This window comes from Halichoerus grypus, chromosome 11 (genome assembly GCF_964656455.1).
Source record: "Halichoerus grypus chromosome 11, mHalGry1.hap1.1, whole genome shotgun sequence".
In the NCBI taxonomy this organism is placed as follows: Eukaryota; Metazoa; Chordata; class Mammalia; order Carnivora; family Phocidae; genus Halichoerus; species Halichoerus grypus.
Genome location: NC_135722.1, coordinates 53,394,577 through 53,407,751, shown reverse-complemented (window position 1 = coordinate 53,407,751; position 13,175 = coordinate 53,394,577). Strand labels below are relative to the sequence as shown.

The 13,175-nt window shown below is 40.5% G+C and overlaps 1 protein-coding gene and 1 long non-coding RNA gene across 5 annotated transcripts in view; one reads left to right on the top strand and one right to left on the bottom strand.

Annotated features, from left to right (window-relative positions):
- Positions 1–11,739, bottom strand: part of LOC144379447 (uncharacterized) — a 59,359-nt gene extending 47,620 nt beyond the window's left edge. Inside the window, exons 1-2 of the long non-coding RNA XR_013442467.1 lie at positions 11,686–11,739; positions 11,329–11,590 (exon numbers count right to left, since the gene is read on the bottom strand). This is a non-coding gene — a long non-coding RNA (uncharacterized LOC144379447). The remainder of the gene's footprint in view (positions 1–11,328; positions 11,591–11,685) is intronic.
- PGM2L1 (phosphoglucomutase 2 like 1) overlaps positions 1–13,175 on the top strand; it is a 99,670-nt gene that overhangs the window by 28,841 nt on the left and 57,654 nt on the right. The window contains exons 1-2 of one of the 4 annotated variants that reach the window (XM_036119531.2): positions 11,673–11,807; positions 12,272–12,407. The exons of 1 other annotated variant lie outside the window; for it this stretch is intronic. In XM_036119531.2, coding sequence (XP_035975424.1) covers positions 12,297–12,407 — 111 coding nt within the window. In that variant the 5' untranslated portion in view covers positions 11,673–11,807; positions 12,272–12,296. Of the gene's footprint in view, positions 1–11,672; positions 11,808–11,967; positions 12,177–12,271; positions 12,408–13,175 lie in introns of those variants that run through there. 2 more of the 4 variants (XM_036119532.2, XM_036119534.2) reach the window with 2 other exon arrangements.

Sequence of the window (13,175 nt, the reverse complement as noted above, 5' to 3'; positions counted from 1 at the left end):
CAGGTTCCTCAAAAAGTTGAAAATAGAGCTACTCTACGATCCAGCAATTGCACCACTGGGTATTTGCCCCAAAGATACAAATGTAGTGATCCGAAGGGGTACCAGCACCCCCAATGTTAATAGCAGCAATGTCCACAATAGCCGAACTATGGAAAGAGCCCATATATCCATCAACAGATGAATGGATAAAGAAGATGTGGTATATATATACAATGGAATATTATGCAGCTATCAAAAAATTGAAATCTTGCCATTTGCAATGACGTGGATGGAACTATAGAGTATTATGCTAAGCGAAATAATAAGTCAATCAGAGAAGGACAATTACCTCACTGATATGTGGAATTTAAGAAACAAGGCAGAGGATCATAGGAGAAGAGAGGAAAAAAATGAAACAAGATGAAACCAGAGAGGGAGACAAACCATAAAAGACTCTTAATCTTAGGAAACAAACTGAGGGTTGCTGGAGGGGAGGGGGATGGAGGGCTGGGGTAACTGGGTGATGGACATTGGGGAGGGTATGTGTTGTAATGAACACTGGGTATTATATAAGGCTGATGAATCACAGACCTGTACCCCTGAAATCAATAATATATGTTAATTGAATTTAAATTAAACAATTACAATAAAAATAATAAATTTACCTTGAGATTTCTTCTTTGACCCATGTGTTATGAGGAAGAATGTTGTTTAATCTCCAAATATTTTGGGATTTTCCAATTATCTTTCTGTTGTTGATATCTAGTTTAATTCCACTGTGGTCTGAGAGCAGACATTCTTTTAAATGTGTTAAAGTGTGTTTTATGGCCCAGAATATGGTCTATCTTGGTGAATGTTCCATATGGGCTTAAGAAGAATGTATAATTTGCTGTTAGATTAAGAAGTCTATGGATGTTCATTATATCCAGTTGATTGATGGTACTGTTGAGTTCAACTATTTCCTTACTGATTTTCTGCTTCCTGGATATATCCATTTCTGATAGAAGGGTGCTGAAATCTCCAAATGTAATAGTGAATTCATCTATTTCTCCTTGCAGTTCTATCAGTTTTGGCCTTACATAGTTTGGTGCTCTGTATACACAGTAAGGATTGTGACGTCTTGAAGAATTAAACCCTTTATCATTATGTAATGTCCCACTTCATTTCTGATAACTTTCCTTGCTCTTAAGTCTGTTCTGTCTCTCTAAACTGTTTTTTTTTTTTTTTTTTTTTTTTTTTTGCCACTCAATATGTCTTATAACTTTTTCATGATACTTGGACATGATGTACAGGGTAAAAGAACTGCTATAAATAGGTCTTTAGTAATGTGGTAAGGTGTGAGGGGAGTAGAAGTATTCTGTAGTCCTATGATTAGTATTAGTCTTTTAAGGAGCCTGTACCTCCTTAAATTGTGAAATTCACAAGTACCTTTCAGTCTTCTCCCCAACTTAGAAGGGACAGGATGGCTAGAGTGGGCTTAGGTTGGGTATTTCCCTTTCCCTAGGTCAGTTAACCTCTGATAAAAACCCAGCAGATTAGGCTCTGGTTAAGCAGTTTCTTCTGAGGGCAGGCCTTGTTAAGAACAGATGCTCTGGCATATTCAAAATGGCTACTTACCCCCTTGCCCTGCCAGAAGCATGAGGGATTTTTCTCCAGTATTCACTATGAGAACCTAGTCAAGGTCCTGGAGGTAAAACTGACAATAGTATATACCCCCATATGACTGGGTCTTCTTGGAGTCTGATTCTCAGACTTGGCCACATTGAGCCTCCAGTAATTCATCAATTGCAGTTTTGGTTTTTCAAACTTTGCACTGGTCCCTGAGGTTTCTGCTTGTGGGTTTCTGCTACAGTAAATTTCAATTTATATGAAATAAGCCTGTGTCTCCAGTTCGGGGGCAGCAGTTTGCATTGTAACCTCACTTCTCTGATGGACCCAAGAAAGCTGTTGATTTTTCAGTTTGTTAAGCTCTTTATTTTTTGTTAGGATGCAATGACAACTTCCAAATTCCTTACGTGCCTGACTGGAAGACGGAAGTCAGTAGTCATCTTTTGACCATAAGGCTGAAAACCACACATTTAGGATGACAGAGCAGAAAGATAAAAAGGAGACTGGTCATTATTGATGTCTCTGACTTGCTGCACTTGGATTGCCTTCCTTGGGACTTCTTGTTATTTGGAAAACATAATACACCTCTCTTTGATTAAACCATTCTAGTTTGGTTTTCTACATGTAGCTAAATGCAATCATAACTGATACATACTTGGCCATTTCACTCCTGATATTCCTAACTAAAGGGTGGGCAGAAAAATATGAGAGAGAGAGTGTGTGTGTATGTGTATGTGTATTGCTCATTCCAGCTTGTGATTTATATAGAATTTTTTTAAACAATGAAATCCACAAAAATAATAACTTTTAGTCCTCCCTTTGCCATATAATATCGAGTTATGTTCTCCTGTTGCTTTGAGTCCAAAATCTTTAATTTTCTTCTAATCCTAGAAATTTCTAGGATATATCAGGCTGTGGACATCTCATCATTGTAAAGTCAGTTTCCCTCCCAGAGCCCAGAGCTAACTCCAACAGATTCAATTTCCCTTCATCCACAATATGCATATTATAATAGAAGGTGAATCTTGTAGTTCATCAGGAAATGTAACATTGTTAGAGACAGAAAACTGACTACATACTACCAGTTCTTCCATTAAATAAATAGAAGATCTCTATAGAAAATAGGAAACCATAAAAAGTGCTATACCAAATTTGCACAAGAATCTAAAAGAATTAAATATATATCCACAAAATACAATAACTGAAATTAAAACTGCAAAGATGGAGCTTCCAGGTTGGTGGACACATCCAGATACTAGGAGGGTAGCACGCCCTGAGGACATCAGAGCTCCATGCTACCCCATGCCCCCATATTTTGCCCTATGCATCTGTTCGTTTGCTGTTTTTGAGCTGGAGGAGAAGGCCATGTGAAGACAGAGGCACAGACTGGAGTCATGCAGCCACAAGCTAAGGAAAGGTTATAGCCATCAGAAGCTGAGTGGCAAGGAAAGATTCTCCACTAGAGCCTTCAGAGGGAGCATGGCCCTACTGACACTTCAACTCAGACTTCAGGCCTCAAACTCTGAGATAATAAATTTCTGTTGTTTTAAGCCAAGAACAAACAAACAAAAAAACCCACGGTCAGATCCCTGCTCTGAAAAGATGGTTCTCAGACTTGGCTGCACATTGGAAACACCTGAGAAAGCTTAAAACAAAAAACAAACAAGCAAAGAAAAAAACACTCCATGCTCCAACCCAGATCACTTGAGGCATAATCTCAGGGGGTGAGGTCCAGGAATCAGTTCCTTAAAATGCTATGCATCCAGGGTTAGGAACTATTACTCTGGATCAGGCATGAGCAAACTGTGGCCCTTGGGCCAAATCTGGCCTGCTGCCTGCTTTTGTAAATAAAGTTTTCTTGGAATACATGCATACACACAAAACCTAAGGCCCAGTTCAGTAAATTAGATTCTGAAGAAAAGAGAATTAGGAAACTGGAGAAGAGAAACAATACAGATTAGAGTGGAAATTAATGAAACAAAGAATAGAAAAAGCAATAGAGAAAATCAATGAAACTAAGTTCTTTGAAACGAGCAACAAAAATGACAAACCTTTAGCTAAACTAACCTCCCCCCCTCAAAAAAGCACTCAAATTACTAGAATCAGAAGTAAAAGAGGGGACATTATTGCTCACCTTATGGGGGGAAAAGGGGATTATAAAGAAATACCATAAACAACTGTATGCCAACAAATTAGAGAACCTTGATGAAATGGACAGATTCCTACAAAGAAACAAACTAATGAAATTTACTCAAGAAGCAGACAAGTGAACAGACCTATAAAAAGTGAAGAGATTGAGTTAATAATCAGAAAACTACTCACAAAGCCCAAATCCACATGGTTTCACCATTGAATTCTCTACTAAAAATTAAAGGAAAATATATGTCAATTCTTTACAAACTCTTCCAAAAGTTAGAAGAGATGAGAACACTCATTTTATAAGGCCAGTATTACTCTGATACCAAAACCAGAAAAATATATCACAAGAAAACTACAGACCAATATCTATTATGAATATGAATAGATTAATCCTCAACAAAATACTAGCAAAACAAATGCAGAAACATATAAAAACAGTGCTATACCATGAACAAGTAGGATGCAAGTTTGGCCTAACTTCTAAAAATCAATTAATGTAATAATTATAATAATGTAATCAACATAATAAAAAAGCTTACATGTACACCTCATTAAATACAGAAAAGCATTTGACAAAATCCAACACTCTTTCATGATAAAAACACTCAACAAACTAGAAACAGAAGAGAATTTCACCAATATGAAAAAAGCATCTACCAAAAACCCACAGTTAACATATATTTAATGGTGAAAGAATGCTTTCCTCTAAGGTCAGGAACAAGACAAGGATGTCCGCTCTTGCCACTTCAATTCAACATTGTACTGGAGGTTCTAGCCAAAGCAAACAGGCAAGAAAAAGAAGCAAAAGACATCCAGATTAGAAAGGAAAAAGTAAAACTATCTATTCACAGATGACATGATCTTGTATACAGAAAATCCTAAGAAGTTAAATAAAAAACTATTAGAACTAACAAATGAATTCGGTGGTTTCAGGATGCAATTGATGTACAAAAGCCAACTGTATTTACATATATATGCAATGAGCTATCCAAAAATGAAATTAAGACAATTCCATTTACAATGACATCAAAAAGAATAAAATACTTAGAAATAAATTTAACAAAAAAGTCTAAAACTTACACTCTGAAAACTATAAAATATTGTTGAAAGATATTAAAGAAGATCTACAATTAGAAAAAAATCCCGTGTTCACAGATTGGAAGACTTAACATTGTTAAGATGGTGATATTCCCCAATCTGATCTATAGATTCAGTGCATCCAAATAGACTCCCCAGCTGACTTCTTTGCAGAAATTGACAAGCTAACTGTAAAATTTATTTAGAATTGTGAGGGACTTAGAATAGTCAAAACAATCTTGAAAAAGAACAAAGTAGGACTCATACTTCCTGATTTCAAAACTTACTACAAAGTAACAGTAATCTAGACCTTGCGGTACTAGCACAAGGATAGACATATAGATCAGTGGAATATAATTGAGAGTCCAGAATTAAATCTGTATGTCCGTAGTCAACTAATTTTCTACATGAATGCCAAGGCCATCCAGTAGGGAAAGAGTAGTCTTTTCAACAAATGGAGCTCATATAGCTACATGCAGAAGAATGAGGTTAGATCCCTTCCTCACACCATATATGAAAATTAATTCAAGGTAGACCGAGAACCTAAACATAAGAACTAGAACTATAAAACTCTTAGAAGACAACAAAGAGGGGATGGCTGGGTGGCTCAGTCAGTTAAGCGTCTGCCTTCAGCTCAGGTCATGATCTCAGGGTCCTGGGATTGAGCCCCGAGCCCCCTGTCATCATTGGGCTCTCTGCTCAGTGGGGAACCTGCTTCTCCCTCTCTCTCTGCCCCTCCCTGCCCCCCTCCACTCGTGTTCTCTCTCTCTCTCTCTCAAATACATAAGTAAAAACTTTAAAAAAGAAAAAAAAAAGAAGACAACAAAGGGAAAATCTCCTTAGATTTGGCAAAGGATTCTTTTTTTTTTTTTTAAGATTTTTTATTTATTCATTTGAGAGAGAGAGCACGCAAGAGCACAAGCAGCGGGGAGGGTCAGAGGGGAGGGAGAAGCAGACTCCCCCCTGACCATGGAGCCCAACTCAGGGCTCGATCCCAGGACTGCAGGATCATGACCTGAGCCAAAGGCAGACACTTAATGGAATGAGCCATCCAGGCGCCCCTTGGCAAAGGATTCTTAGATATAAGCAACAAAAGAAAAAAAAAAAAGATAAATCAGACTTCTTCAAAACTAAAAAGTTTTCTGCTTCAGACAACACCATCAAGACTGTGAAAAGACAGGGGGTAAGGGGATGGGTGAAATAGGGGATTAAGAGTTGCAAACTTTCGGGGCGCCTGGGTGGCTCAGATGGTTAAGCGTCTGCCTTCGGCTCAGGTCATGATCTCAGGGTCCTGGGATCGAGTCCCGCATCGGGTTCCCTGCTCAGTGCAGAGCCTGCTTCTCCCTCTCCCTCTGCCACTCCCTCTGCTTGTGCTCTTCTGTCTATCTCTCTGTCAAATAAATAAATAAAATCTTTAAAAAAAAAAAAAAAAAAAAAAAAAAAAAGAGTTGCAAACTTTCAGTTATAAAATAAGCTACAGAGATGAAAATTATAGCACAGGGAATATTGTCAATAACATTGCAATGATTTTGTATGGTGACAGATGGTGACTGCATTTATTGTGGTGAGCACTGAGTAATGCATGAAATTGTCACATCACTATGTTGTACCCCTGAAACTAATATAACACTGAATGTCAACTGTACTTCTGTAATAAATAAAGGAATGCAAAAAGACAGCCCACAGAATGAGGGGAAATATTTGTAAATCATTTATCTGATTTGTATCAGGAACTTACATCAAGAAATACAAATAAATCTTACAACTCAAAAATTAAAAAAAAAAAAAATTTTTTAAATGGGCAAAAGATGTGAATAGTTCTCCAAGGATGATATACAAATAGCCAATAAACATATGAAAAGATGTTCAAGTCACTAGTCATCAGGGAAATGCAAATCAAAACCACAATAAGATACCACTTCACAGTCACTAAAATGGCTAGAATCTGGGGGGCCTGGGTGGCACAGTCAGTTAAGTGTCTGACTCTTGATTTCGGCTCAGGTCGTGATCTCAGGGTGGTGAGACTGAACCCCGAGTTGGGCTCCACGCTGAGTGCGGAGCCTGCTTGATTCTCTCTCTCCCTCTCCCTCTGTCCGACCCCCTCCCCCATGCACTCTCTTTCTCTCCCCCCAAAAAATAATTTTAAAAATGGCTAGAATCAAAAAGTAAGATAACAACAAGAGTTAGAAAATCTGTGGGAAAACCCTCACACACTGCTGGTAGGAATTTAAATGGTGCAGCTGCCTTGGAAAACAGTCTGGCTGGTCCAAATGATTAAACAGAGCGTTACTACATGGCCCACCTAATCCATTCCCAGGTATAGAGAAATGAAAACCTATTCCACACATAAACTGTACATGAATATTTGTAGCAGCATTATTCATAATAGCAAAAGACAGAAACAACCCAAACGTCATCAATGGACAAACAGATCAACAAACTGTAGTATACTCATACACTGGAGTATTATTCAACCATAATTCTACAAAGATAGAAAGCAGATTAGTGGTTGCTTAGGCCTGGGAGTGGGATAGGGTGATAGGTGGCTCAGAGCTAAAGGGCTTGAGGTTTCTTTTTGAGGTAATGAAAATATTCTAAAATTGACTATAGTGATGTTTGTGTATAACTATGAATATAACAAAAAAAACCAGAACTGTACACTTTAAATGGGTGAATTGTTTGCTATGTGAATTATATCTCAATAAAGCTGTTTAAAAAAATGTAATAAGGGCGCCTGGGTGGCTCAGTTGGTTAAGTGACTGCCTTCGGCTTAGGTCATGATCCTGGAGTCCCGGGATTGAGTCCCGCATCGGGCTCCCTGCTCGGCAGGGAGTCTGCTTCTCCCTCTGACCCTCCCCCCCTCATGCTCTCTCTATCTCATTCTCTCTCTCAAATAAATAAATAAATAAAATCTTTAAAAAAAATAAAAAATAAAAAAATAAAAAAATGTAGTAAGGCACTCACTCTCAGGCACCAATCCTGTACTTCCACAAACCTGAAAGGGAACGCCTCCTTAGATTTTGCACCCTAGGTTCTTTGCCTTGCTTCACCCTAATCCCAAGTGTGCTCTGCATCCTTCCCCCTACCTTACACAAAGAGAGCCACTTTTTTTTGTTGTTGTTTTGTCCCTTTGGAGTTTTATGTAATAGGGCTAAAAGTAGAAAATAGAAAATTGTTTACAAGATACTTCCTTTATTGACTCTATTTTTTTTTTTTTAATACAGAGTTCACTAGAGTTTAGGTCAAGTATCTTGATGAGCAACAAGAAAATACTTACCTTTTCAGAGAAATCACACAGCAGAATGATAGATTTCCTCAAGACTTAAAGTCTTAAAATAGGAGGGTGATGAGAGAGCAAGAGAGTCCCTAAAGATTGCTTGGTAGCAATACTTCAAATAATTGGCAAGATGCTTGAGGGGATGACCATATACCATACCTAGACAGACGCTTTGGGGTTCATAGCCTTAAAACCAAGTTTCCTGACCACAGCTTATGAATGGTACGCAAGGAGAAAGCTGTCAGACTTCCAGAGACTACTATGACCCTAGACAATACAGATGTTAGCAGAAACCTTGATGAATTAGAGCTGTCGACTCTGTTTCCCTGGTATCATATAAAGCCTGGATGAGAGGGGAGCCTCTGATATTGATGAAAATTTAATTTCTTGCTACCCTGACAGAATGAGAGCTTTGAGTCTCTTAATTTGATTTTTTAAAACAATAAATAAATGTGTATTTCTTATACACTTGAGGTTTCTCTTTTAAATTTTTTAATTTGGAAATAATTTCTTTTTTTTTTTAAGATTTTATTTATTTGACAGAGAGAGACACAGCGAGAGAGGGAACACAAGCAGGGGGAGTGGGAGAGGGAGAAGCAAGCTTCCCACGGAGCAGGGAGCCTGATGCGGGGCTCAATCCTAGAACCCTGGGATCATGACCTGAGCCGAAGGCACACGCTTAATAACTAAGCCACCCAGGCGCCCCTGGAAATAATTTCAAATGAAGTTGCAAAAATTAAAATAGTACAAAGATTATCTAGCTATCCTTTACCCAGATTCCCCTATTTAAAATTTCCCCCATTTGATTTATTTCCTATTTATCTAACTATATGTTTGTATATATGTTTATATATGTGTATATATAAATATATTTGTGTGTGTGTGTGTGTATACACAGTATTTTTTTCTGAACCATTTGAGGGTAAGTTATATATATATCATGATCCTAAAATATTAGGTCATATATATATTAGGACCAAAAGAGATATTCTCTTTTATAACCACAGTTAGGGCTGTCAGATTTAGAGAACCGTGGGCAAATTCCCATAAAAAAAGGATGAAATCTTGCCATTTGTAAAAACATGGATGGAGCTAGAGAGTATTATGCTAAGTGAAGTCAGTCAGAGAAAGACAAATACCATTATGATTTCACTCATATGTGGAATTTAAGAAACAAAACTAGTGAACAAAAGAAAAAAGAGAGGCAAACCAAGAAACAGATTCTTAACTATAAAGAACAAACTAATGGTTACCAGAAGGGAGGTGGGTGGGGGGATGGGTGAAATAGGTGATGGGGATTAAGGAGTGCACTTGTTGTGTTGAGCAGGGGGTGATATATGGAAATGTTGAATCACTATGCTGTACACCTGAAACTAATATTACACTGTATGTTAATTAACTGAAATTTAAATAAAAACTTAAAAAAAAAAAAAGAACTCTGGGCAAATTCCAACAGAAATTAAAGCTTCTGAACTTTCCCTGACTAGGAAAACTATTATACTCCCTCTTCTGGACACACTTACACACTATTCTTTGATCTGATGAGTTCTGGGTCTCTTTGGTCACCCCTCAATTCCTAAGCAATAAGCCAAAGATGCTGGGCAAGGTTTCTGGTAACCATTGTATGTCGTAATCCTGTTGATGAAATTGAGGACTGGTTGACTCTAGTATTGAATTAAAACTTGTATTTCTCCAGTCTTTTATGCTTGCCTTATATAATTCCATCTCTTGGAAGTTGTTGATTTAGTAGTGTTTCTCAGAATTGAATTAAATTTAAGAATTGGCTTATAAAACCACTGCTTATCAAATTTAATATGTGTAGAAATCATCATTGGATCTTGTTAAAATATAGATTCTGACTCAGTAGAATTGGAATGGGGCCTGAAATTTTGTATTTTCCAGAAGACCTTATAAGAGGACCTGCTCTGTGTAGCAAGGTTATGGCCATTTATGCCACAATCAATAGTATTTGTTAAATATGTAGGGACCTAGGCCCTATCCCAATGTACTGATTCAGAATCTCTGGGGCAGTGACCAGGAATACACATTTTAAATGAACTCCTAGGTAGATCTGAGAACCAGTGGTTTATGGGTTTGAAATGCCCTCCACCTTTTTCTCTACTTATTTTTTGTCTCTCAAAGCCTAGTGCTTGTCGCTCCTGCTGCTTGTTGCTTCCATTGACCACCTCGACTCTGAATTCTTTAACAGTTGTCTGCAGCAAGCATTTGCTGTTTATCAGGGGCTATCTTTTCTCACATATATCCCGTCTCCCCAGACACATTTTATTTTTTGAAATGAACAGTTTTGTTATATACTTTCTTATAGCCTCAGCTCCTAGCATAATACTTGGCATAGAGTAAATATTTAATTAACATTTTTCATGGACAGTAATGGTGATGATAGTGAACGATTAATTTCTTTTCAGGACACGTGGTTGTTTCCCAGGCCTTGTGTGATTAAAAGAATCTGCTAATTCCATAAAGGAAACCACCCAACTGCGTAGCAAAGACTGTAAATGTCAACTGTGGCACGTTATTTTTCAGGAACTGGCACTACGATCCTTCTGTACCTTGGTAGCTTGGATTTTATTATGGTAAATGGCTTGTTAAAGGAAAGTAATACTTTGAATTTATTATGTCTTTTATCTGTGAACCTGAAAGCACTCTAAAGCCATTTATTGTTACTGTATAGCCATGCTGTAAATATTATTACACCCTCCTTACAAAAAAGCTGACTAGGGAAAGAGCTGTAAGATACTCCGCCAAATTCATAGAGCCATTTTAAGAAGGCCAAACCAAGAAAATCAGCAGGCCCTGAGTGTCTGGCAGGTAAGCCCTCCTCGGCATCTCCCAGACCTCAAGTTGTGTGACTTTGCAAGGTGAGCGTTCCAGAGAGAGGCCAAAGTAAGAAGAAATTAAAGATTATTTCAATAATCTCTTCTCTTCCTCCGTTTGCCTATTGCCATTTCTCTTTGTATCCCTCTTTTGACGCTTGTACATTGTTGCTTGTGTTATGGTTAAATGCTGACCCATCTTCCCTCCTTAACTTCCTTATTTTTTCTTTCATCTTGTTCTCTCTCCTCCTCCACTGCAGCAACAAAAAGAACTGCCAACAGACGAGATCTGAAACGAGGTTGGCACCCTGGTTCCATCACTTAGGAATTCTGCCTCTTTTGAAAAAGTCCCTTCACACTCTGGGGCACTTTCCTCTTTTGTTTGTAAAATAGGGATAGATCACGCCCACCTACCTCACAAGATGGTTGAAGCGATAGAACACGATTCGTAAACTGTAAAGCATTAAATGGATACCAGTGGTCCCCTCACTGCATCAGTCCAGGTTTAAATTAATTTAATTCCAGGGCCACATTGCGCAGCAGGGCAGGGACAGGGCGTGTCCGTAGGGAACAGCCTGGAGGCAGATCTTTTTTCTTTGAGGAAAGGGCGGCCGCGGAGCTGCTGGGTGTTGTAGTCTTTGCGGCAGTCTCCACAGATCTCGGAGAAAGAAAAGAACTACAATTCCCGTGAAGCCGTGCGGAAACAGTCCCTTGTACCCTCCCGCCTAGCGCGTGCCCCGAGCTGAAACGGGAGATAAAAGGGGGTCCTACGTGCGCGCCGGGGGTCCGCGGAGCGACCGCTGAAGCGGGGTGCTGGTGGTGGCCATGGCAGCTGATTGAGAAAAGGAGACGCGTGGGAGTGTGTGGGGACTGTAACAAGGATAGGACGCATGGCAAGTGGCAAATTATAAAAAATAACCCAACCCCTCACCACCCTAGCGAATTCCAACTCGTACTACTGCGGAGGCGACGGGAGCGCGCTCTCCGCTCGTGCCTCACGCCCCAGCGACTTAAATCGGCAGGGGCGGGAAGGGGCGGGCCCTGTGGGGCGGGGCGTAGGGCGGTGGCGGCGGCGGCGGCGGCGGCCGCGGCCACGACCCAGACATCTGGGACTGTTGTTGTTCTCTCGTGGTGGGACCGCCTCAGTCCGTTCGCACAGAAAGAGACCCGGAGCTGGTTTGGTGGGAGCGGGCGGCCGCATCCCCCCTCTCTCCTGCTTCCCCAAAGCTGCAGCAGGAGCTGGCTCAGACACCCTGCGGTTGGTAGGTCTCCGATGCCCTTCAGTGAGGAGGGGGCGTCAGAACCCTGGTGAGCGCATCTCAGCCCCCCCAAACCAGTGTCTTCGCTGACCCCCCAGGCCCTCACACCCCAGTCTGGCTGCCATGGCTGAAAATGCAGAGGGGGACCTGAACTCCAACCTGCTCCACACCCCCTACCACACCGGGGATCCTCAGCTAGACACGGCCATCGGGCAGTGGCTCCGTTGGGATAAGGTGGGTACCTGGTCAGCCCGGCATCCGCCCTGTCCTCCCGCACGCCCTCCCACAAGCAGTCCGCCTTTTCCCGTCCCCACCCGGTGCTCGGCAGGCTGCAGAGGAGATGGCTCAAGCCACCGGGTGGGGACCAGCGGAGCCGGGCGTTGCCACCCACCTATGCTTGGGCTTCCTCCCCGGGACCGTCTGAGCCGGGCTGCCAGTAGTCTCTTCCTTTTGCAGTGCGCGGGATTTGCAGTCTCCCTTTCTCACCCACCCCCCGCCTTTCAAGTGCGCGTTGTCTCTCGCTCTCTCAAAAAATTATTATTATCATCATCATCGTAAGTTAAACGCTTCATAGAGCTATTTCCTTTCTTCTCCCTTGATTTCCTTCTCTGCATACCTGAAAGTGGTTTTTGGTACCCTTTTTAGATGTCTCTAACCGCTCTCCGCTTTACTTCTGGTCTGGTGTGTTTCCACCTTCCGTCGCTAGGTAGTCGCTGGTCTTTTATCACTCCCTGGTATTCTCTAGTTAATCACCTTTTGCTGTTGAGAAAGGTAAGAGTTCTCTTACCTCTATATTTCCCTTGCCGCGAGTTATTTTCTGGAAGTATCCTGTTCAAAGAATCATGTTTTCATGGTTTCATTTGATGTTCCTGATAGGGAAGTGTTTTTGCTTTACCCACTCCTTTTTTTTTTTTTAAGATTTTATTTATTTATTTATTTGACAGAGAGAGAGAGCGAGAGCAGGAACACAAGGAGGGGGAGCGGGAGAGGGAGAAGCAGGCT